Source organism: Haplochromis burtoni, unplaced genomic scaffold (genome assembly GCF_018398535.1).
Source record: "Haplochromis burtoni strain Fernald_Lab_line unplaced genomic scaffold, NCSU_Asbu1 Contig_13, whole genome shotgun sequence".
Taxonomy (NCBI): domain Eukaryota; kingdom Metazoa; phylum Chordata; class Actinopteri; order Cichliformes; family Cichlidae; genus Haplochromis; species Haplochromis burtoni.
Genome location: NW_024582374.1, coordinates 3876139 through 3897595, shown reverse-complemented (window position 1 = coordinate 3897595; position 21457 = coordinate 3876139). Strand labels below are relative to the sequence as shown.

Genomic DNA, 21457 nt, shown 5'->3' with positions numbered 1-21457 from the left:
ATAAAAGTGATACTTGATATTTGGATGCTCTCCAGTTAGTCATCACTGTGAGTAGGTGATGCATCATGTGACGAGTCTTATTCTTATCGAACAAACTGAGACCCCTGCTGTTCGAGTTTGTGCCTCAAATGCACGCCTGTTAATTTCACTGGCAGAAAAGATGATAGTTAAATACAAATAACAGTCATACTGACGTTTCTCTGCTTTTGCATTAGAGACCTGCACAGATGACACATTGAGATTATTCAAATGTGTGTTCTCGTTTCAGATCTTAATGGGATGTGTAACAGTACCAGTATTCCTTCATCTTCACCTGAAGTGGCAGACTATTTATTGTGAGTATTCAAGTTTTGACAAATTTCTTCTTGTTAAACTCATCAGAATAAATGAGACAGCCTCCACCGTGAGTCACACATGAGGAGAGGAGATAGTTCACCGTCCCATTGGTGGTGAGACGTGACGTAAAGGAGACGGGTGCGTGCTGGTGTTCAGAAAGCGCTCATTACTTTTTCGTCCTTTTGCCACCAAGCTCCATAGCTGTGGCTGAGACACAAAAATTATACTCCTCCTCCTCACAGCCACAACTCAAACATGAACGCAGACGTGATGACACATATTTTGGGTTACGGTTTAAGTTGCACTTTTCCCGCAGCGTCAGACTTAAAAGCCGATATTGATTCTTCTCACTCCTCACAACTTATTTTTGTTGGTTATATTTCTGGGTTCTGGTAAAGTTTGTGTGTCCTTCTGTCTGTAAACACAGTTTTGAAAGAATTCTTATAAAACGTTGGGGTCATGTTAACAATGCACTCAAATTTGGCTCGCATCCATTGAGGTCTTCGAGGTCAACTCGATGATTTATTTGTGGAAAACTGACAAAAGCCTTGTAACTGAGAAACTCTGACTCTTACAACTGTGCTGTGAGTTGTGTCATCTGTTTTTTACTGCAGACAATGTAAAAGTACATTTTAAAAAAACAAAGAAAATCCAAAGTAAATGCTGCCCAGACAGGGAGTGTCCTTAGTAGTTTGGGCTCTTCTTGTTCAGTAATATTTTTTTCTGTATTCTTCTCCTTAGGAAATATACAGTGATCAGCTCTCCGGAGCAGCGTCAAAGGTATAAAAATGATTTCAACGCCGAGTACAGCGAGTACCGGGGGCTACATGCTCGAATAGAGGGCATCACCCGGCAGTTCACGGTGCTTGATAATGAGCTGAAACAGCTCCAACACGGCACAGACAAGTACAAGGTAAATACCCCGAGAGAGACGCGAAAGATTCCACGGCACCACGAGTAACCGTATAATAAACACAACGCTTTTACCTTTAATGTGAAGACAAATGACTTAAACTCTTTCCTTCTTTGAACAGACGGTTCACAATCAAATACTTCAAGAGTATCGTAAAATAAAAAAGGTAGGTTGTAGCTCTGACTGACGCTGATGATGAAGTGTGTGAGCGGTTTATCAGATTCTGACGCTGTGCTTTTTCCATCGCAGACTAATCCAAACTACAGCCAAGAGAAGAACCGCTGTGAATATCTACACAACAAACTGGCGCACATTAAGAAACTCATTGCGGAGTACGATCAACAGCAACTTTAAAAGTGGTTATTAGACTGTGTTCCCTGTTATCTCTGGAAGCCGAGCAGATGGTGGAAAGCTCCAGATTCTGCTTGTGTGGGGAGAAAAGAAGAAGAAAAAAATTGCCATGAAGGGAGTATTCCTCTCATCGGGGCCAAAGGCTCTAGTGGGAACCAAGCGGGACACGCTCTGTTTTTCTTTTGTTTTTTCTTTTGTGGAGATGAGGCGAAGCCTGGTGTGCATCCAGAAAAAGTGGCTCTGTGCAGGTCTGTTTTTCTACACACCCTGCTTATAGTTCAGAGATGTGAAAGTGTCAAACATGGAAACTTTGCCACGTTCTTGGGAGATTTCCAAATTCTTTTTCCTGCTTTGGGAACAGGAGGGACACGGAGATGAAAGCTGCAGATTGAATGCCAAATGCAATGAATTTGTTTTTGAGTTGAGAAAAAATTAAACGAATGATGAAAAAGTTTTCCCCACTTAGTGAAAAATGAATGGTTGAGATGTCGAACCTATTTCTTTGTATTTATTTTGGATATTAAAATGGGGGAGGAGTCTGTTTTACACTCCTCTGTATCAGTACTTTAAAGCTTCTGTTCTCACATTTTGAATGTCTGCCTGTATTTTATCCAGAAGCTGCCTTGCCCGTCTGTCAGTCTTTTGGGATAACTTTATTCTCTTTATTTATCTCTTTTTAAAGAGATGCAGATATTACTGTTCATTTGAAACCGGTGCGCACGGTCACACGCGGGTTTGTGCGTTCAGCTTTTCGTTTCTAAAATCATATGCACGCGTATTAAAGCGGGGGGGGCTCGGGTTTGCGGTCCTTCAGGACGAACTCCCGAGCTCTGTTCCTGCGGTGGTCCTAAGTTGTGGTTCAGTTATTGCGTCAGTGAGAAACTATTCTCTGCTGTTAATGAATCGTCTTTCCCGTTTATTACGGCTTTTGTAGCAACAGAATGTGTCCGAGTTTTCTGAGGAGCTCGGTGTCAGTGTTACCCTTCTTCGCACTACGGAAGATCCTTGAATTGTAAGCTGAAGCAGACGGGATGCAGACCTACAGCCTTTTTCTTTTCATCTCCGGGAAGTTTTGGAAGTTTCGGCTTGTGCACCATTATCACTTTCAGTTGTGTTCAGATCACGTTTACTTTTGTTTTTGTCTGCTAATCTTCCCGCATGCTAGTCCATCTGAGACGACTGTTAAGATGAAGCCATTTTTGTTCATCTTCCGAGTGGAGCCCGGTGGACCTCCTGCTCAGAGGAGGACCACTTTTTGCCTTTTTCCAAGTGTGATGTCAAGTATTTACAGGGAGCGACCCAAAAAATCAGTTTCCCGGGTCAGCATCGAGTCGAGATGCCCGAGAAACGTCGAGCGCCGTCAGCAAGTGCGTTTCTTATATCGATCTTTTTACGTGAATATGGAGAATCTGCACTTTTTCTTCTGATCTTGCTGTTACCTTGGGGTTTTGTCCAATCGACACACTTCTTTGTCCATCCGAGTGCATGCTTTATGAATGAGTTACAATGAACAGTCTTTGTATCTTTACTTGAAGAAAAAAAACTGCCCAAGGATATTAAAATCCACGCTGAGGCCTAGTCCGACTGTATTATCATGTAATCGAGTAGACGTGACTCTGACCAGCATGTATACCAAAGTGCTTACTGAGTGGGATGACACAAAACGCTCTACCAAATGTTGGCAAAGGAACTTGTCACAGAATTCCCCGCTTCCAGTTCTCATTAATTTTGTCTGATTTACCATCCAGTAGGAAGTTCTTCAGTGTTTCCCTGTGAGGGGTCAGAGCTTCGCACTGGACTTGTCAGGTTTCAGATTTTCATCTTGCTCCTAATGCAAACACTACATGAAGTTCAGAACTTAGAAATGCTGCCGGGTTCAGACCGAGGCTGGATCTGGGACTCGGAAGTCTGTGAGGAGGAATGTTTTGTTACTGGTATCAACACTCTGCAACACCGAGCGTTACACCTTTTAACAAAGACTTTCAGTCACTCTTACTGTACCTTGTTTTCTACAAAGATTCAGACATGATTACTGTATTTCCCTCTCTGGTCAAAATCCATCGTGAATGAGTTTATCAATGAAAGATATTTTGATCCAATGGAGAGCAAACTGGTAATAATATGCCAGCACAGGATTACCATGTACGAGTTGATTGTGCCAAAATGATCTGTTTGTATAGGTTTTGTTTTTTTCTTCCCCTTTTCCTTTTCCCTTCAGTATATACATGCTGCTGTATAAGCAAAGAGGGCTTTGGAGGAGAGTCATGAAATGTTGGCGCTAAAACCCAAAGCACGCTTTTTGAAAACCATAAGGGACTGGGACTGAGATGATCTTTGTTTCAATAATAAAATTCTTTCAAATCTTTATTTGTGAAATTCTGAATCCGTTGTTGTTGCCCTTTATTGTAATGGTGCTACATTTCCTGCTGTTTCCACATGGGGTCAGGAATATTTAATCATACAGATGATGAAGTCATTTTTTTTAATTTTATTTATTTTTAAAGCTTTCAAACATGTTTGTGGAAGTTCAAATTACTGAAGCACTTTCTCTAATTAAGGAAATCATTAATTTTTTATTTATTTATTTATTTATTTTTGGTAACAATTACTGAATCGACTGGTTTGTAATACAGCAGCTATCCTTTGGATGGCAGCAGCCTCACACTGTTGGGTTCCCCAGCCTCCACACAGTCCTGGCATGCCTCGCCTTTGTCCATGAAGGCAGCAGATTAACTAGAAATATTTAGATCCATGCGGTGTCCCAGATTTCTTTGTTTCTCTTCGTCGGTAAACCCTTACGTGTGTTCAGCGACACCCTCGGGGATCCATTTGGTTGCAAGGGGAAGTAGTTAAAAGCTTCCACTTTGTAGTCTACGTGCGTCTTGTGTCTAATTGGCATCCTCTTATAATTTGTGAATGTGTGTTTGCTGACACTTAAACGTGGATCCCAAAAAGGCCTTGGCATGGCAGCGTGAGCAGAGGATGCTCCAGCCAGGCAGCGCAGGACGAGGCTCGCTGTAATCTGACACACTGTGAAAGATCCCAGAAATCTACATAGCGACTGCGTTCCAGTTGGCTGGGCTGAGCTGTGCCTGAGCCTCGCTGCGCATGGCTCTCATCCCGAAGCTGGCCTCAGAGCTGCTGAGGGAGCTGGAGGGGAGGGGGGCTGGTCAGAGAGTTCACTGTGGCAAGCTGCCATCTCCCCCTCTCCTCAACATACAGCAGCATATACACAAACATGTTTACACACAGAGGTCTCCCCTCCCCTCTCTCTCTGTGCTGAAAACTGCAGAGGGATCTGCTTCTATTCAGATTCTGTGCTAACAGAGCGAGCTAGTGCTTTCATGTGAAAATGTAGGCCGTAGTTGAAATAAAGGGCTGACTCTTATTGAAGGTAATTGGCATTAAACTCGAGGGCATGGCATAATCGATGAATTTAAAAGGCTTTATTATGCAGTGGTGGATGTTAATATTAGAGGGGGCCAGAATTTCAAAGACGGATAATTCATGTGAGCCAGCAGTTCCACCGTCACACTGCTCTGACCAGCTTTTTCTGCCCTCTGTGTGATGTCATTGAGTCATCTTTTATCCTGCCTTCCTTTTCTCACCCCAACTGGTCGCAGCAGATGGCCGCCCCTCCCTGAGCCTGGTTCTGCCGGAGGTTTCTTCCTGTTAAAAGGGAGTTTTTCCTTCTCACTGTCGCCAAAGTGCTTGCTCATAGGGGTTCATATGATTGTTGGGTTTTTCTCTGTATGTATCATTGTAGGGTCTACCTTACAATATAAAGCGCCTTGAGGTGACTGTTGTTGTGATTTGGTGCTGTATAAATAAAATTATATTGAATTTAATAGAACCAGGTGAGCAGAGGAAGCCCCACCCACTCGGTGTTTATTTCTTTTGTTTAAAAAGTGCAGCCAAACAGAAGAAGGGTGGTTGACCTTAAAAACGGAGCAGCTAGAACAGTTTATTTCTGACAGTGGGTGGACTCGGAGCCCTCAAATGGTAACCGCTGGTTACTCTGGGTGGATTGAGGGGCTGCTAAGATAAATAAGGAGCATACAGAGTCCAGGAATGAAAATATGAGGTTTAAAAATGAGCATAATTGGTTTCCTTTAAGTATACGGACACTTATAATAGCTACAGATAAAGCTCATGCTAATGAGGATTCTAAAAACAAACCAGCTGCTTTACCATTAGCTGAATGTTTGTTTAGGAAAGTCTTCACACCTAAGTTGGCTGAAACATTGCTGATTTTAGCAGCTGATGTGTGTGATGACAGTTGCATTTTTAAAATGCATCAGTGGTTCCTCAAAGTTGGCACTATAAGTCTGCTCTGACATAGGTGTGAAAAGTCTCATCTCTCAGATACATGAGAGGGTTAGTGCAAATGGTCTCAGACAAAACAGGCGAACGTGAAGCAGCGATAAACATCTGCTAAGCCTTCAAGCTTTGACCAGCTGCATTCGTCTCACTGAAATTTCTATTGTTTTTATTTTTTATTTTTTTTGTCTTAACCACAGAATCCACCAGGGAAAGCTAGTTTCCCCATAATACTCTCTTGAGTGCTCTTTGACCTGGGAGTTTACCATCTTGATTATCTCTTATTCATTCTGCAGCACCAGCCAAACTGGCAGCTTGCTGCGTCTTCTCCTCTATTATGGACGGGTTTCTGCTTCATATCGACTGCCTGACCTTCAGGGTCATTTCTAATATCAGGAGGTTTCTTCCTTCATTGCTGATCTCCATCCAGATGCTGCATCCTCATCATCAGTTGGCAAAAGAGACGTCTAGCACCAGGCAGACACATTCCCATTTATATGGTAATATATGACTTCTTTGAGTATAATAGAAACATCCCACTTCACCAGTCATAGCTATTTTTCTTGGATCTAATGCTTTCAAAATCAAGATACCATAGCCTGTCAGTCTATCTGGTACGGTGCAGTTTTGTGGCTAAAGGCCAGAAATTTGAACTACAGTCTCGGTTCACATTCAGGCTATAGATGACTGAACCTTCTTGTAAACAATGCTGGCTCTGTTGAGCTGAATCAGACAACTTTTCTGTGAATGAGCTGAGGTTATTTCTCTCTTCGCTCTATCTATTGTTTAAACTGTGTACTCGCTCATCCACTTATCCTCACATGTAATTTCTCATTCAATAAAAAATACAGCAACATAACCCATGAAAGTATAAATGTCTCTCCCATAACCGCCCTCAGTCCACATGACTACAGTAGCATAGATGCTTCTGCACATCCTTCAGTGCATTGTATTGTTTTTCAGCAAACATTGTGCTGCATGGGAACAAAAAGACAGGCACACAGATTATGAAAATTATATGGTGACTTGACCGGGTAGTAACCCAACCCTTCCTCAACCACAGTCCATTATAAATCATCACTCACTGTGGACACGTCACACATAAAGTAAAAAACAATTTTACTATAATTAGCTTGCCAACTACACCATCGATTTTGAATGAGATGTGCCCAGTTTCTTACACATCATATCCATGTTTAACTGTTTTGCAAGTGCACAGAAGTGTATAAACAACTGTTTTATAAAGAGCCATAGGTAGGTAGATACTTGCCTGCATAAATACTGAAGAACTTCCTTAAGAAATATTTCTGTATTTCCGTCATACATATCAAACAGCTGGTTTTGTTCTATAAAACTGTTTTCCAGCCAACCGACTTACTAGTTTTAAAATATAAATGAAATTCCTCGGGCCGTTTAAAGTCTTTACATGCAGATGTTTGAGGCTCCTGGGCAAAGCTGTAAGTCTTGTGAACAACAGCAATCTTTGGTAAATATTGTACTGATAGAGTTTTTCATTTAGGCCTTTGATCCAGACTCTGGGCTGCTGATAATGCATGTGTTTGCACATCTCTGTTCCTGCCTATAGTCAGCTACAGATCTGTGCTCAAATTAACTAACAGGGGTAGTCTTCAAATAGATAATGATAACAAAAGAAAAGTTGTTGTTATTATTATTATTATTATTATTATTATTAGTAGTAGTAGTAGTAGTAGTAGTAAAGACCTAATTAAAATTCCAAAACATCAGCACTGGGTGACAGAGTCCCTGAGTATAGACAGAGAAACAGTTGGAAAGCTCTTTGAGTTCGATACAGATTCCAAAATACAACCCTACACATTTCTAGCTGTTCTTAGGAAATGAGAAAACTGCATTTTACAGTTGGTGTACCTCAGGGATATGTGTAAGAGCCAGCTTCTTCCGGTTAAAAGGGAGGTTTTTCCTTCCCACTGTGCCCCAGTGCTTGCTCATACGGGGTCACATGACTGTTGAATTTTTCTCTGTCTGTGTTATTGTAGGATCTATCTTACAATATAAAGCGCCTTGAGGCGACTGTTGTTGTGATTTGGCGCTGTATAAATAAAATTGAATTGAATTGAATTAAAGGCTGGTAAAATAATATTTAGGTCTAATTTCCAATGTTTTATATTGAATTTGTATATAAACTTTCTATAACAACACCTAGTACATAAAAACGTGTCCTTAATTATGCTGTGTAAAACAGAATGTGTTTATTAGTACTCGTTGCATTGTTATTTGCGTTATATTTAATTTACTTAGAGCTATAATTTATATTTATAATTTATGGGTAAATAAAAGTGTATTATGTTGAGAATCAGAGTCGAATGTGTTTTTAGCGTTTATATTAAAACGAACTGTTATCATTTATCATGTATCTGCCGGCTCTGCGTAAATATTCCTGCGTTAATATGGAAAAAAGTCGTGATGTTATCGGTGTTCTCACGCAGCTTGGGAAGGGGTGGCTTGCTCGTGAGCTGGCTCAGTGACGTCTGCGTCCCCTCCGCTGCCAGTGGCCCCTTGCCATAAGTATTCATGCCGGGCAAGATGGCGGCGATACGGAATCGGTGTTATTGCCAGTGGGCATAAAAAAGACATTTTATTTAAAATAGAACAGCGAGTCATATCCAGTTATACACTTGAACGCATCGTGAGTGTGTATGCCACGTAACCAGCGTCGACGTCTTTTTTAATTTTACGCGTTTGAACGTTTTTCTTACAAAATGTTCTCGTTGTAAGTCGCTCGCTAACCGACCAGCTGGCTAACAGAGAGCAGTTACTAGCTAGCTATCCACCACAGCCAAGCCGCCGTGAAGTGTAGGATGGGAGAAAAGCTGGAGCTCAAGCTCAAATCGCCGGTTGGAGCAGAACCCGCTGGGTATCCATGGCCGTTACCAGTATATGTAAGTGTTAAACTTTAAAACTTAATTTTTGTAGCTTTTAAGCTTTGCCTTTTGTTTTAGTCTTTGTTAGCCGCGTTAGCTGTGCGCTAACTCTAGCTAGCAGAAAGAGCCGTGGCACGCTCGTCCGGAGAATCGGGTCATACTGGTTGGGATGGTGACAGACGTGCTGTATCAGCCTTCTGCCATGGCTGATGGCATACCTGGATTATTTCAATCCGTTCTTTCCTTGTCATACTGTAGACACTTAGATCCTAGGGCACATTTGACCGTAGCTAGTAAAACTAACAATGACAGCCACTGATCGGAGGTTGTTTTGAAATTGGACCACCGTTTTGTTAGTCTGTCCCTAACTTATTTTATGGCCGAACATTTTTTTCCCTGCTCACATAGACCACACCATATCTCCGATGGTTACACAGTAGGTTTTTGAACTCCTGTCTGTACACATCTGAATAGCAGTGTTGGCATTCCTAGAGTGCCTTCTGTGTGTGTATGTGTGTTATCCCAGCATAGTTTTAGGAGCGAGAGCAGCTGACTTGTGTTTGCTCGGGTTAACTCTGTACATGAGGTGGACCCACTACCCCTATCAGTCAGTCTGCTCTGTGCAGTGATAGCAATCATGCCTGGTAGAGACACGTTTCTCTCTCTTCTCTTAATTTTATTTCCATGTAGCTGTCAGCACGTCAGTGCCTGCAGTTGACTCATTCAGTATAAGCGGAAGGGGAAGCGGTTGTAAGTTCTGTGGTCCTTTTCAGTGGTGTGTAGTTAGTTTGAACTATCTTTCTCATTTATAGTAATTGCGGTGAGAAGATAGCGGAGTTTATGAGAATGCGTGTGTGGGGTCTCTTTGTGGCGCTTTCCCCCACCCCCACGCTGCACTGTGTCTGTCAGTCTGGTTATTTCACTTCCATCATAGTGTGTTTGTCCCATCACCCGTTTCAGTCTCTGTTGAGTCAGAGTTGCTTGTCGATGCAATCAGGCACTCCCTCCCTGCTTTGCCTGACAGAGCTGACCCTCCCTTTTTGCACTATGCCAGACTCTGATAACACTCACAGTTCCTCCCTCCCTTCCTCCCATTTCCTTATGTTATGGTCTGCAAAGATAAACAGGAGGACAAACATGTCAGGAATTTAATACATCATTGGGCTGCGTGAGCTATTTATACTGTCATGTGTTGAATTAGAAACAGCTGATGCATGTGGAGTTGTGTGATATGGAGCCCATTCATGCGGTGCTCTCCTCCTGTTTTCAAAGGGGGAAACACTTCCCCTCTCCTCTCCCTTCCTCTCTTGTCCATATGGTCAAGTCTGCAGGGAGGAAGCTATGAGCCTGCTCCTGTTCAGCAATGCTGTATTATTAGAATTCACATACCAGTATGTGTTCCCAGTCACGTTTAAAACTCATTGTGTTTTCCCTTTGTTGAACTTTTTGGTGGTAACAGCAGATCCCACTCCATTTACTCTTCACTCCTACATTGCACCACATTAGGATTGCTTATCACACCTACAGAGCACGAGCACATTGCTATCTGTGTATGATAGACACAACATGGTGCTACAGGCTTTTGATGTGTAAGTTGTGCCTTTAGTGAACCAAGCCAATAGAAAAAATGCAAAGAAGATGTTCTCTGATCTCTTTTGTTTAGTCTTTCATCTGCTGTTTGCTCACTAAATCCCCACATCTGTGCATCTGTAAATGCTTCCATATGAAGAGCACCTCTGGTGTGGTGCAGCTCTTTATCCATCTGGTTCTAGGTATTGGTACTAAGCAGCCCCACACAACACTTTTAAGAGATACGCTGGTGTTTTAAGTACTTTTGGTGTATGATCAGTAGGAATGTGTGGATTGTTTAATTCTGTATCACCACTGATATCATTATTACGAGTTTGGCTGATATCCACAGATGTTATCAAAGATGGACATGCCTGCCTTGTCTAAAGTGTGATGCTAGAGTGCCTTAAGCCTGTGTTCTTTGTAACACCAGGGGGCTAAGTCTGGTTGCAAAAATACCAGAAAAGATTGGAAGAAATAGGTTCCTTCTTCATTGAGAAGCTCGGTACACACTGTGCTGATCAGACTGATGGCCTCAGTGTCTAGTTTCAACTGATTAATTTTGAGCCTAATTTATAAAAAATGATTTAGTCAGAAAGGGCCATGATAAGCTATGAGGATATCAAGGATTAGTCATATCCACCTCTTGCTCGTCACATCTGGCTTCAAAACACTAAGATGGCGACGGTGAAAAAGCTCAGCTGGAGGCTTCATAGCAGGACTTCACAAACCAGTGGATGACATCGAGGTGGCTATGTCCAACTGTTATGCTGTCTATACTAGTGAGGAGTATTGGCACCAGTTTTTATTTTATTTCTAATTCATCGCCCTTTTTGTAGTGGTTTAGACATTTGCCTAATAAGTGAAAGATCACCAGTTTGATTCTCGGAGGAGACACCGATGCCTTTAGAATTGTGCCAGGAAGGGTGTCCGGCATAAACCAACTGCTAAATCAAACATGTGGAGCTACCTGCTGTGGCAACCCCTTGTGAATAAGGGAGCAGACTAAAGTAGCTTTTATTCATTGGCCCTTTTGTGCTGGGAAAACAAAAACAAATTTCATTTAAAAAATGACCAAGCTGTTTTAAAGCTTTTCAGCTCTTTGTCGCACCATCTGAGTATTTAGCCAGCACAAAATTGTTGTGACACAACAGATAAAGATTGGTCATAGAAATTTGTAGCTCTAATCTCTTGTGCTCTTATGCAGTAAATGCTAATACTGACATCTGACTCATGTCTGTTTGATCTTCTTTGTTACAAAATCAGTGGTGACTGAGCATAATTCTTATGTGCATAAATGGAGGTATAAATAAGCTTGATTAGTCTCGATATAGCTAAAACAAAAAGGCTCTTTCATCTTACTACTTTTTTGCCATTTGATAAATAAAATGTATTCACATTTCTATACAAAGCCTGACTTTGGTCATTTGTTCTCATTGGGTGTTGCGGTGTAGATAGTTGAGCAGTGTTTTGGGTAAAACCCCTACACCCACGGTGCATCTGTGAGGAGAGGTAGCGTGGAGAGGAGGAGTAGTACGTGCGTCACTTGAACCCACAATGGGGAGGAGAGGAGGGTCCTCTGTTCTTTTTGTCTGAGTCTAGCTTTCAGACGGCGTTTATTTTTAGCAGCAGCTCTCTACTGGTGTTGCTGTGTGCCGTCTTTGTGTGAGCAGGTGACCTCCCCCTGCTGCATCTGATTCGCTCACTTCATACTCTGTATAGCTTCCATATTAAGAGCTACACAGTGCTTTGCTCATGTGTGTTTTAGGAAGATTTGTAGCTCATTATCATTAACAGTTAGCTCCATAATGTGGTTAACTGCTGTGCTCCGCTAACAGATCTCCTGTCTAGCCATGGTTCTTTCAGGGTGTGCGCATGGATGTTTTAGTTTTGGCGGAAGTTTGCGTAGTATTGGCGGGTAGTATTGAGCGGGAAGCTGGAAGCTGTGGGCTGAGAGCTGAGAGCCGTTAGCTCATGCTGCTGTGCCAGGCCTCAAACAGCTGACAAATAGCAGGCTCTCCTCCTCTCTCAGGCCCCCCTTTCCTTTCACAGTTCTTTTTTCGCTTCTCGCTTTCACTTTCCCTGCCTTTGTCCTCTTTCACCTTCAGATTTCTTTTTTTTCCCCTTTCTACTTTCTTTCTTTTCTTTCTCTCCAGCAGAGGCTCTCTTTGGCAAAGCAGGAGACGGAAAGTGGGTCAGTGGGTCAGCTCAGGCAACAGGCTTAGGCAGCCTGTGTGCTGGATGCAACTTGAGTCCTGTTACTCACAGAGAGCTGCTCAGGCACTCCTGCTAAAATTAATGAATATAATTTCCCTGCATGTGTAAAATACAATAGATTTTTATCTTATTCAAGTTTGCTTCTGACCAACTTAGGGTGATTTTCAGAGACACGGGATGTAGCATGAGCATAGCTTCAGCCTCTCCAGTTTCATTAGGGTTCCCATTGGCATCAGCTATTTTTTTTCAAGTTCCTATATACATTCAAATAGACACATACAGTCTGCATTAACATCTCAAACAGATGTTATTGAAATTCATAAAAACTCATCTTAGAACAGTACATTAAGACAGATACATATACTAATTTATTTTAAACACACGTTAACTGGGTAATAAGATTCAAATAATTTCTTTATAAGGTCTTTTTGTGGCTCTGTGGTGAAATGTTTAGGACATTTGCCTTACATGTGAAATATCCCTGGTTCAGTCCTGGGAGGAGACACAAACCCGGCCTTAAGGGGTCACAAGCTGCTGTACTCTTACTAATGATCTCAAAGGCAGGGGTTTCGTCAGGAAGGGCATCTGGCGTAAAATCTTGTCAAATCAAACATGCAGATCCATCTGCTGTGGAGACACCCTCAGGAAATAAGAGAGCAATCAACACGCAGGGCTCACAAAATCGCTAGCCCGATGTCCCGGAGCTAGCGATATCTCCTGTCGGGCGACCAAAATCTATCTCAGCCTCGCCCGTCAGGCTATATGATAACCCGACGGGCGGGGCTGAGATAGATTTTGGTCGCCCGACAGGAGATATCGCTAGCTCCGGGACATCGGGCTAGCGATTTTGTGAGCCCTGAACAGTATCTCTTTCTCTTCTTCTTTGTTGTAATTTCTCTTTAATTATATTTATAATGATCAAAACTCCCATCCAGCAGTTTTATACCTTACCTTCACACATATTAGTGTGCATGTCATATTTACTTTCCCTCCACTCGATGTCTTTTTTTTAATAGAAAACGGTTTCATTAACATTCCTGCTGGATTTGGAAATGCTGTTTTAACAGGCACTGTCGCTCAGCAGGTAATCCGACCTTTCCAGGGTCTGTTACACAATCCGTTGCAGAGCTAATGCAGCAAAAGACTCATGAGTCATAAAATATGTTTAGGGGCTATAAATGCATTTGCTGCAGGGTTGCACACAGGATCATGATTTGGTTAAAGGAAACTCTGAACATTAAACATTACACCGTTCTCCAGACTAATATGCATTAATAACAAGAACAGTTCCTCGTGGCTAATTAACATAAGCAGCATGTGCCCATGGCTAATCAGCATTTCATTGCATACGCACATCGCCAGACCATATATTTACACACATCTTGTTTATACTAACACAAAATGCATGCTCAGTACAATACTGGCTCAGCAAGCTGTTAAACTGATTATTTCCCCATAAACATATCAGGAGTTTTTCCCTGCGGTTAGCTACTGTGATGAAGCAATACCCCTGTTTCTCTGCAATGGCATTCACATAATCCTCCTAATGCACATTCAGAATCTCCCAAACAATCAAAAACTGAGTGGTGGTGGTAGTGGCTCAGGCGATAGGACAGGTCATCTGTCAGCAAGATGGTTCGTGGTTCAATCTCTGGCTGCATGTTGAAACATCCTTGTGCAAGATACTGGCGTCGTGTGTTTACCCAGTGCTTCGATCAGTGTGATTAGATGTTGTATGAATGTGTGTGGGAATGGGTGAAGGAGCTTTGTAGTAAAAAGTGCACAGTACAAAAGCACTATATGAGTACCAGTCCATTCACTCTTTTTTCCTGTTCAGGCCTGCTTTTCAGCCAGTCAGCAATTTGCCTACATGTAGCACCACCTTTCATCCTATCATGTCCTTCTACTGTGGAACCAGCTAACATTTTGGGTTCAGGAGACAGAGACTCTGTGCTTCTGAAATTAGGCCTGATTTAGGCTGCATCATAAAATGTTTAATGTAGCTTAAATCAGGTGACCTTGAACCATCTGAGGAACTTCCTCCTTCTTTTTATGATCACTACGACAATACTCAGTGTGGTAAATGGCTGTAACTCAGGAAGGTAGAGCAGGTCATCTACTGATCGGAATGTTGGTGGTTTGATCCCTGGCTCGCCGTAAATATCCTTGGGCAAGATATTAACCCCAAGTTCCTCTCTGATGCATGTGTCAGGGTATGAATGAGTGAGTGGTAGTAAGCACTTAACAGCATAGATGACAGTACTTGTGTGAATGGGTGAATGTGGCATGTTGTATAGAGTAATATTTGAGTATTATTTTAGTATTTGAGTATTCCCGGCGTAGAAAAGCGCCATATAAGACTCAGTCCATTTACCGTTTAAATATTTGTCTTCTCTTTCCCCTCACACTCCCTCTGGTCGCTGTAGGTGTTTGTTCCTACCTGAGCCTGATTCTGACAGTTTTTTTCTGCTAAAAGGGAGTTCTTCCCTCCCATGATTGCCAGTTGATGAGATTGTCTTAGTGTTTTGACCTATGATTTACTGAGCTGTGGTATTTTAAGGTCAGATGTGAAGACAGTTTAGAGTATTTTATTTTCAGCTGTCAGTTTATTAGATACACCCCACTTAAACATCAGTCTTCTAAAACTATCATGGCTTCAGCAGTGTTGAGGTTTTGTTTAGACTGGTTTTGAGTGGTCGTGTTTGGAGTTTAAGGACATCTAAAAGCTGTAATTTGTGGTGCTGCTGAGTGAAATGTTTTATTCTTGGTGTGGTTTTTGTAATATTTTCTCCCTCCCTTTTAAGGATAAACACCATGATGCTGCTCATGAAATCATCGAGACCATTCGGTAAGCGATGTTTCCATCCTGCGATACTCCTACATGCACATGACTGTCAAAGACCTGATTTAGTAGTGATTTTATGTTTGTTTATTTAATAGGTGGGTGTGTGAGGAAATCCCAGACCTCAAACTGGCAATGGAAAATTATGTACTCATTGACTATGACACCAAGAGGTAAAATAATGTCATCAGTATCTGTAAAATCAAAGTCTGTGAGTCAGACAGAAGGTTAGATTGATGTCTCTGATAATTAGTTTAGTTAGTTTATGAGTCAGATTTAAAGACTTGATTAATTTTACCCAGCCATGATAACAAATTAGGGCATGATAGTTAGGGTTAACCCATGTGAGCTGTATTATTTCACTCAGAAATGTGCTGTTATTACTTAAATTATAGAGATCATATTTTATATGTGTTGCCTTTCTCTCCCAGCTTTGAGAGCATGCAGAGACTTTGTGACAAGTACAACAGGGCCATTGACAGCATTCATCAGCTGGTGAGTCCATATGTGAAAAGTTCCTTGCTGTTTTGTAGGAGAAGGCTGCACATTAGTCACAAACCTGGTTCTTTTGAATCTGTGCCCTTTGTGAATCATTTTCCCTAACTGTTTATTCTGGTTTTGAGTATTTATAGTAGGATATCAGAGCCAGTGTTCTCTAAGGTGGTCTATCTTTGTCCTTCAGTTATTGGATTTTGGTAAGAACTCTTTAGTGTGCTGTCTTATCTACATTCCACTGCAGTAATTAAAGAAATAGTCCACTTACACAGGTATTCAGACCTTTTGCTATTGATTTCTGGTGCATGCTACTTTTCTCAGAGATCACTTAGGAACTTCTAAAGATTGTCTGGAGTCTACCTGGCACTAATTAAATCATCTGTCCATACAACTTATTCCTCGAGAGCTGGAGCCTATTCCAGCTGTTGAAAGGTAGAAGTCAGAGTATATACCCTCACAAGCCCATCTTAAGGCTAACACAGGGCTAATTAAATCAGCTGGTCATAAATGTGATATGTGTATGTGTAAGGTCTTACAGCTGCTGATGAATATTAGAGTAAAAACTAGTAAACTGTAGTCTCTGCTATTTAACTAGCCCGGGCCTTTCCTGTCTTATCTTTGCTTGCCAACATGCAGACCAGGGTGCCTTTCTGGCGGCCCTTAAAATCATTTTTCTGCCTCTTCAAGTAGTCTCTTCCCCCATCGTACTCCAACGCCACTAACTTGGACTGACATAGGCTATGGTAGCTGTTTTTTGGCAGTTGAAACCACCTGTGAGGAGGAGCTGCTCATTGAGAAGAGCAAGGTTTATTCTCAGCACTTGTGGTCAAAGTCAGCCAAGCTGGATCCTGTCCATGGGACTCGTAACCCCTTAGAAAGGCAGCTGAACATATTTTTCAATAATGTATTTTTTATGTCAGTGTCAAAGTGCAGAGAAGCATTTTATCAAATTTATTATTCGATTAAAAAATGGTGGATGTGCATCCTTTGCTTTTACCGAAACTACATAAAACAAACAGAAACGTAAAATGTTCACTGATACTTGCCATCCACCGGGATTAAGCTCAAATAACTGTACCATTAAAAATAGAGAAAAATCTAAAGGACAGGTTTGCCAACCTTGTGGGATCTTTCCCAAAAGAATTGAGGCTTTTATTTATTTATTTTTTTTGCAAAAGTATTAAGTGAATGCTTCACATATTTATTGAAATGGGATATTTTAGTCTTTTATTTTTAACAGTTGTACAAACCACTCAAAAAGCCTGTATTTGCTTTGTCATTATCATGTGTGGAGGTTAATTGTGAAAAATAATTAAATACGTTAAGATGATACCGTTTACAATGAGTCTGAAAACTCCTAAAAGGTATAAAAAGGGATGGAGTGCACTCTCTGGGGGCGCTATGTAATTGATGCAAATCCTGTTTTACAGTGGAAAGGGACAACCCAGCCCATGAAGCTAAACAAGCGTCCTTCCAATGGGCTGCTGAGACATATCTTACAGCAGGTGTATAACCACTCAGTGACCGACCCAGAGAAGCTCAACAACTATGAACCCTTCTCCCCCGAGGTGTACGGAGAGACCTCTTTCGACCTGGTGGCCCAGATTATTGATGAAATGGAAATGATGGAAGAAGACACCTTTGTTGACCTTGGCAGTGGTTAGTTTGCTGTTATACATTTCATTCTATACTAACCACTTAGTAGAAGCACCTGAAGTTTGTCTTTGTTTCTTAAAAGTACTCCAGTAAAGTGTGTTTGGGGTTACTTGGATAAAAATGCTAATTAAGAACTATGAAAATGTCTGAAATTGTAAGATTCAGAACTCCAGCATAAATAGCAAGTCTGGCAGCTTTGGTGTGTTTATGTATTTTTAAAGAAATTGTTTCATATTTGCAGGAGTAGGGCAGGTGGTGCTGCAGGTTGCAGCAGCAACCAACTGTAAACACTACTACGGTGTAGAGAAAGCAGACATTCCAGCTACCTATGCAGAGGTAACTCCATTATCTCACATAACAGATATACAGACCCAGCAGCGCGGGGTTGAAAATCACTGCGTTTAGATTTGTTTTAGTGAAAAGCCAAAGATTACTATAGACAGCTGTAAACTAGAGCGTAGTCTAGCAGAAAGAGCACCTGCTGTTTATTTCCTCTTCAGATCAGCCTTCAAACTGGTTTCTTTGTTAGCATTTTTTTTGCCCTGTCACGCTGCACCAAACAAGGTGCATATACCTGTTCCACACTTGCACTAAAGCACTAAACTGAGTTCAATTAAGATTGTAAATGTCTGACACAGCTGGATTGAACCTTAAGCGGTCTTCAAACTTCCAGCAGCTCTATCATAATGTGACTGTAGTGTCTGACTGCAATCAGTGCCGGTTTGACTATAGAGCAGGTAACAGACTGGTGAGTAGTGCCCAAGCTTCAGATAAACATCCCTGCTTTGAATTATTGTCTCCCGACTGGGCGGAAATTCAACTCAAAATCTTAGTTTTAATCATAAGTGTGAAACTCATGCTCAAGTCATTCTGGTAACTGAAAGGGCATTTTTTAGAAACCAGTATCCAAACTTTAACTGGGGGCTATTTGTTTACTTCCTCTCTTTCTAGAAATGCCTCCACAACTCTCGCTTTATCATAATTTTGACTTTTAAAAACTTGAATTTTCGTATCAAGTGTTCTGATATTGTTTCTGTTCTTTGTTTCAGACCATGGATAAAGAGTTTAAAAAATGGATGAAATGGTATGGGAAGAAACACGGGGAGTACACAGTAAGTTGGTTCTTGTGTGACACAAGTTGCACTTTCATTGCGCACACGTTCAGAAGAAACAAATTCAGGTGCTCTGTAGATTCACAGGTGTTCAGGACTTTTTCCATAACCGTACAATTTGTTTCAGCTGGAAAGAGGTGATTTTCTGTCTGAAGAATGGAAAGAAAGAATCGCCAACACAAGGTGGTGTACAAAGCCTGATCACCGTGACAGACTGAAAGACAAAATCTTCATTTATGCTTTTCTGCAAATAAGGCCGTTTAGAATCTGAATCTAATCAAAATATAATCAGAAAATCGCCTCCTTAACTGTTTTTGTCATTCATTACATCCTGAGGTAACCATTTTTACTGTGAATTGAACTGTGAAGTATTTCCTCTTGTCTGTTTTCCAGTATTATTTTTGTGAATAACTTTGCCTTTGGTCCAGAGGTAGATCACCAGCTGAAGGAGCGCTTTGCTAACATGAAGGAAGGTTAGTACTTTTCAGCTAATAACTACACTACTTACTCATTACTTGTTTGTACTTGAAAACATCTGCGTTATTTATCTTTCAGTTAAAAAACACTCAGACATACACAAGGCTCTTAAATTGGAAAATATATAGATCATCACTTAAATTCTGATCAGAATTATCAGAAAAATTGAGCATAAATTATGTTGCACTGACGGTCTGTTAGGCACATTGATGAATTTGTGTTCTATAGAGTCAACAATGTTTCAGCTTCAAAGTCACAAACATACAATTTCTGCATTATATTCAGACCCACCACTTTTTGTATGTCATGTTTGGATCAGAGCATTCTTTTAAAAATCATTTGAGGAGATGTGTCCACTTTTTCTTTAATCTCTACAGTCTGCTCTCTGTTAATTTGGTATTTTCAAATTTCCCAGCAAAACTGAATTGAGACCCTTTATTGAAAACTAGAGAAACTTAATCAAAGATAGAAAAGCAGTTTGAAAAGCAGGTTCATGTAGTGTTTTGTTTATATAAAGCATCATGTTTTTGTAGTGTTGGTAGTGATTAATTCTTCAGCTGTTCTCATTGTTAATTAAGCTAAAATTGGCTCATGAGATCCATCCATAGATAGTTAAAGTGATTGTGTAAATTACCATGCGTGCATCAAGTAATGAGCTGAAAAAGCTGTGGTGTGTACAACACATGTAAAGAATGTTTGTGCATTTGTTTTTCTATTTCCCCAGGAGGGAAAATTGTATCCTCCAAACCCTTTGCACCTTTAAACTTCAGAATCAACAGTCGAAACTTGAGTGGTAAGCACCCAATTTATTTAAAAAATAAATAATATTTAAGGCTCAATTAGACTTCCGTGTGATATTCTTCCCTTCTGTCCTGCAGATATTGGCACAATTATGCGTGTGGTGGAGCTTTCTCCACTCAGAGGCTCTGTTTCCTGGACTGGAAAGCCAGTTTCCTACTACCTGCATACCATAGACCGCACCATAGTAAGCACCCATGCTTCTCTTTGTCTCTGTAATGAGAGGAAGTGGTCCCAGGCGCCCACACGTGAAATCCTAACAGAGAGGATCTCGTCAGCTCAATAAAAAAATAATTGACTACTAAAGCAACACAAATAAATTATCCATTAGAGACGAACCGTAACCTAAACTCAAGAGATAAGCTGCCATAATAACAGCTGGTATCATCTTAATGAGTAGTGTATCTTGAGAGTAAGCAATCTGAGGTTTCACAGGCAGACATGTGCTTATTAGATTACCGTGACATATGTGTCATTCCAGTAACTGGTGAAAGTCATCCCTGGTTACCTGTTGAAATCCCAGTGAGAAAACTGGCAGGCTGCCTGGAAAATGCTTGTGACAGTCTCATTATGCAGATGTGTTTCTTGTCACCACCTGATGCCGTTTGCCCTCTCCGTCTCACTCTTTATGAAGTTTTATTTGGCGATGACACAAAACACATCTTATGTACCGATTGTACTAAATTTTATTATTTAGTGCGTTTGCTTTTTTCAGTCAGAACTGTGAAACGAGCATGCACCTGATTCTTTAAGTGTTGTTACAAACGTGTAAATAAGAACTCTTAATCTAATACCCACATTTTCCTTTTTCTCATCTTCCAGCTTGAAAACTACTTTGCTAGTCTCAAAAATCCTAAACTCAGGGTGAGTCTTCTTCTTCAGTGTGTTGACAGTCCCTGTATTTACTACATTTTTTGGATCAGACTAGTAAATTGATTCATCTTCTGTTAGGAGGAGCAAGAGGCAGCTAGAAGACGTCAGCAGAAGGACACGAAGGACAGTAAAAGCAATAGTACCACGCCTACAAAACCCAAGGAACCAAACAAGGTACAAGAATGAGAATTAAACCCGGACAAGCTGGTCAGCGTTGTGAGACAGGTCTCTGTGTTCTCTATGTGACTGTTATCTCTTTGTGTAATAAAGCAGGACTCCTGTGGTGAAGAGGAGCGTCCTAGCTTGGTGACTGTGGTCAAGCCCTCCGCTAAACCGAGAAGAACGCGACTCCTGGCCAAAGGTCGCAAGCTGAACAATAAGAAACGTGGTCGACCCAAGAAAGCTACTCCAGCTGCTGAGAAGAAAAATAAGAAGAATCAGAGTGCGTTGGATTTGCTGCATGCCAAGACCCTTTCTGCAGCACCCCCTCAGGGCAAGAGCGCTAACACACACACACACATACACACACACACACACACACACACACACACACACACACACACACACACACACACACACACACACACACACACACACA

General features: G+C 41.2%; 2 protein-coding genes across 4 annotated transcripts in view; both read left to right on the top strand.

The window, feature by feature from the left end:
- Positions 1 to 3965, top strand: part of ell (elongation factor RNA polymerase II) — a 34613-nt gene extending 30648 nt beyond the window's left edge. The window contains exons 9-12 of the mRNA XM_005932449.2: positions 269 to 335; positions 1078 to 1249; positions 1371 to 1415; positions 1499 to 3965. Coding sequence (XP_005932511.1) covers positions 269 to 335; positions 1078 to 1249; positions 1371 to 1415; positions 1499 to 1603 — 389 coding nt within the window. The 3' untranslated portion in view covers positions 1604 to 3965. The remainder of the gene's footprint in view (positions 1 to 268; positions 336 to 1077; positions 1250 to 1370; positions 1416 to 1498) is intronic.
- A 4445-nt stretch (positions 3966 to 8410) lies between these two features.
- The window catches only part of dot1l (DOT1-like histone H3K79 methyltransferase), a gene marked incomplete at its 3' end in the record, with an annotated part of 25415 nt that continues 12368 nt past the window's right edge, over positions 8411 to 21457 (top strand). Inside the window, 14 exon segments of one of the 3 annotated variants that reach the window (XM_005932447.3) lie at positions 8411 to 8838; positions 15411 to 15454; positions 15547 to 15621; positions 15880 to 15943; positions 17374 to 17602; positions 17841 to 17935; positions 18649 to 18711; positions 18839 to 18894; positions 19105 to 19184; positions 19913 to 19981; positions 20067 to 20173; positions 20809 to 20850; positions 20938 to 21033; positions 21133 to 21352. In XM_005932447.3, the coding sequence (XP_005932509.1) occupies positions 8758 to 8838; positions 15411 to 15454; positions 15547 to 15621; positions 15880 to 15943; positions 17374 to 17602; positions 17841 to 17935; positions 18649 to 18711; positions 18839 to 18894; positions 19105 to 19184; positions 19913 to 19981; positions 20067 to 20173; positions 20809 to 20850; positions 20938 to 21033; positions 21133 to 21352 (1321 nt within the window). In that variant the 5' untranslated portion in view covers positions 8411 to 8757. 3 annotated transcript variants of the gene reach the window in all.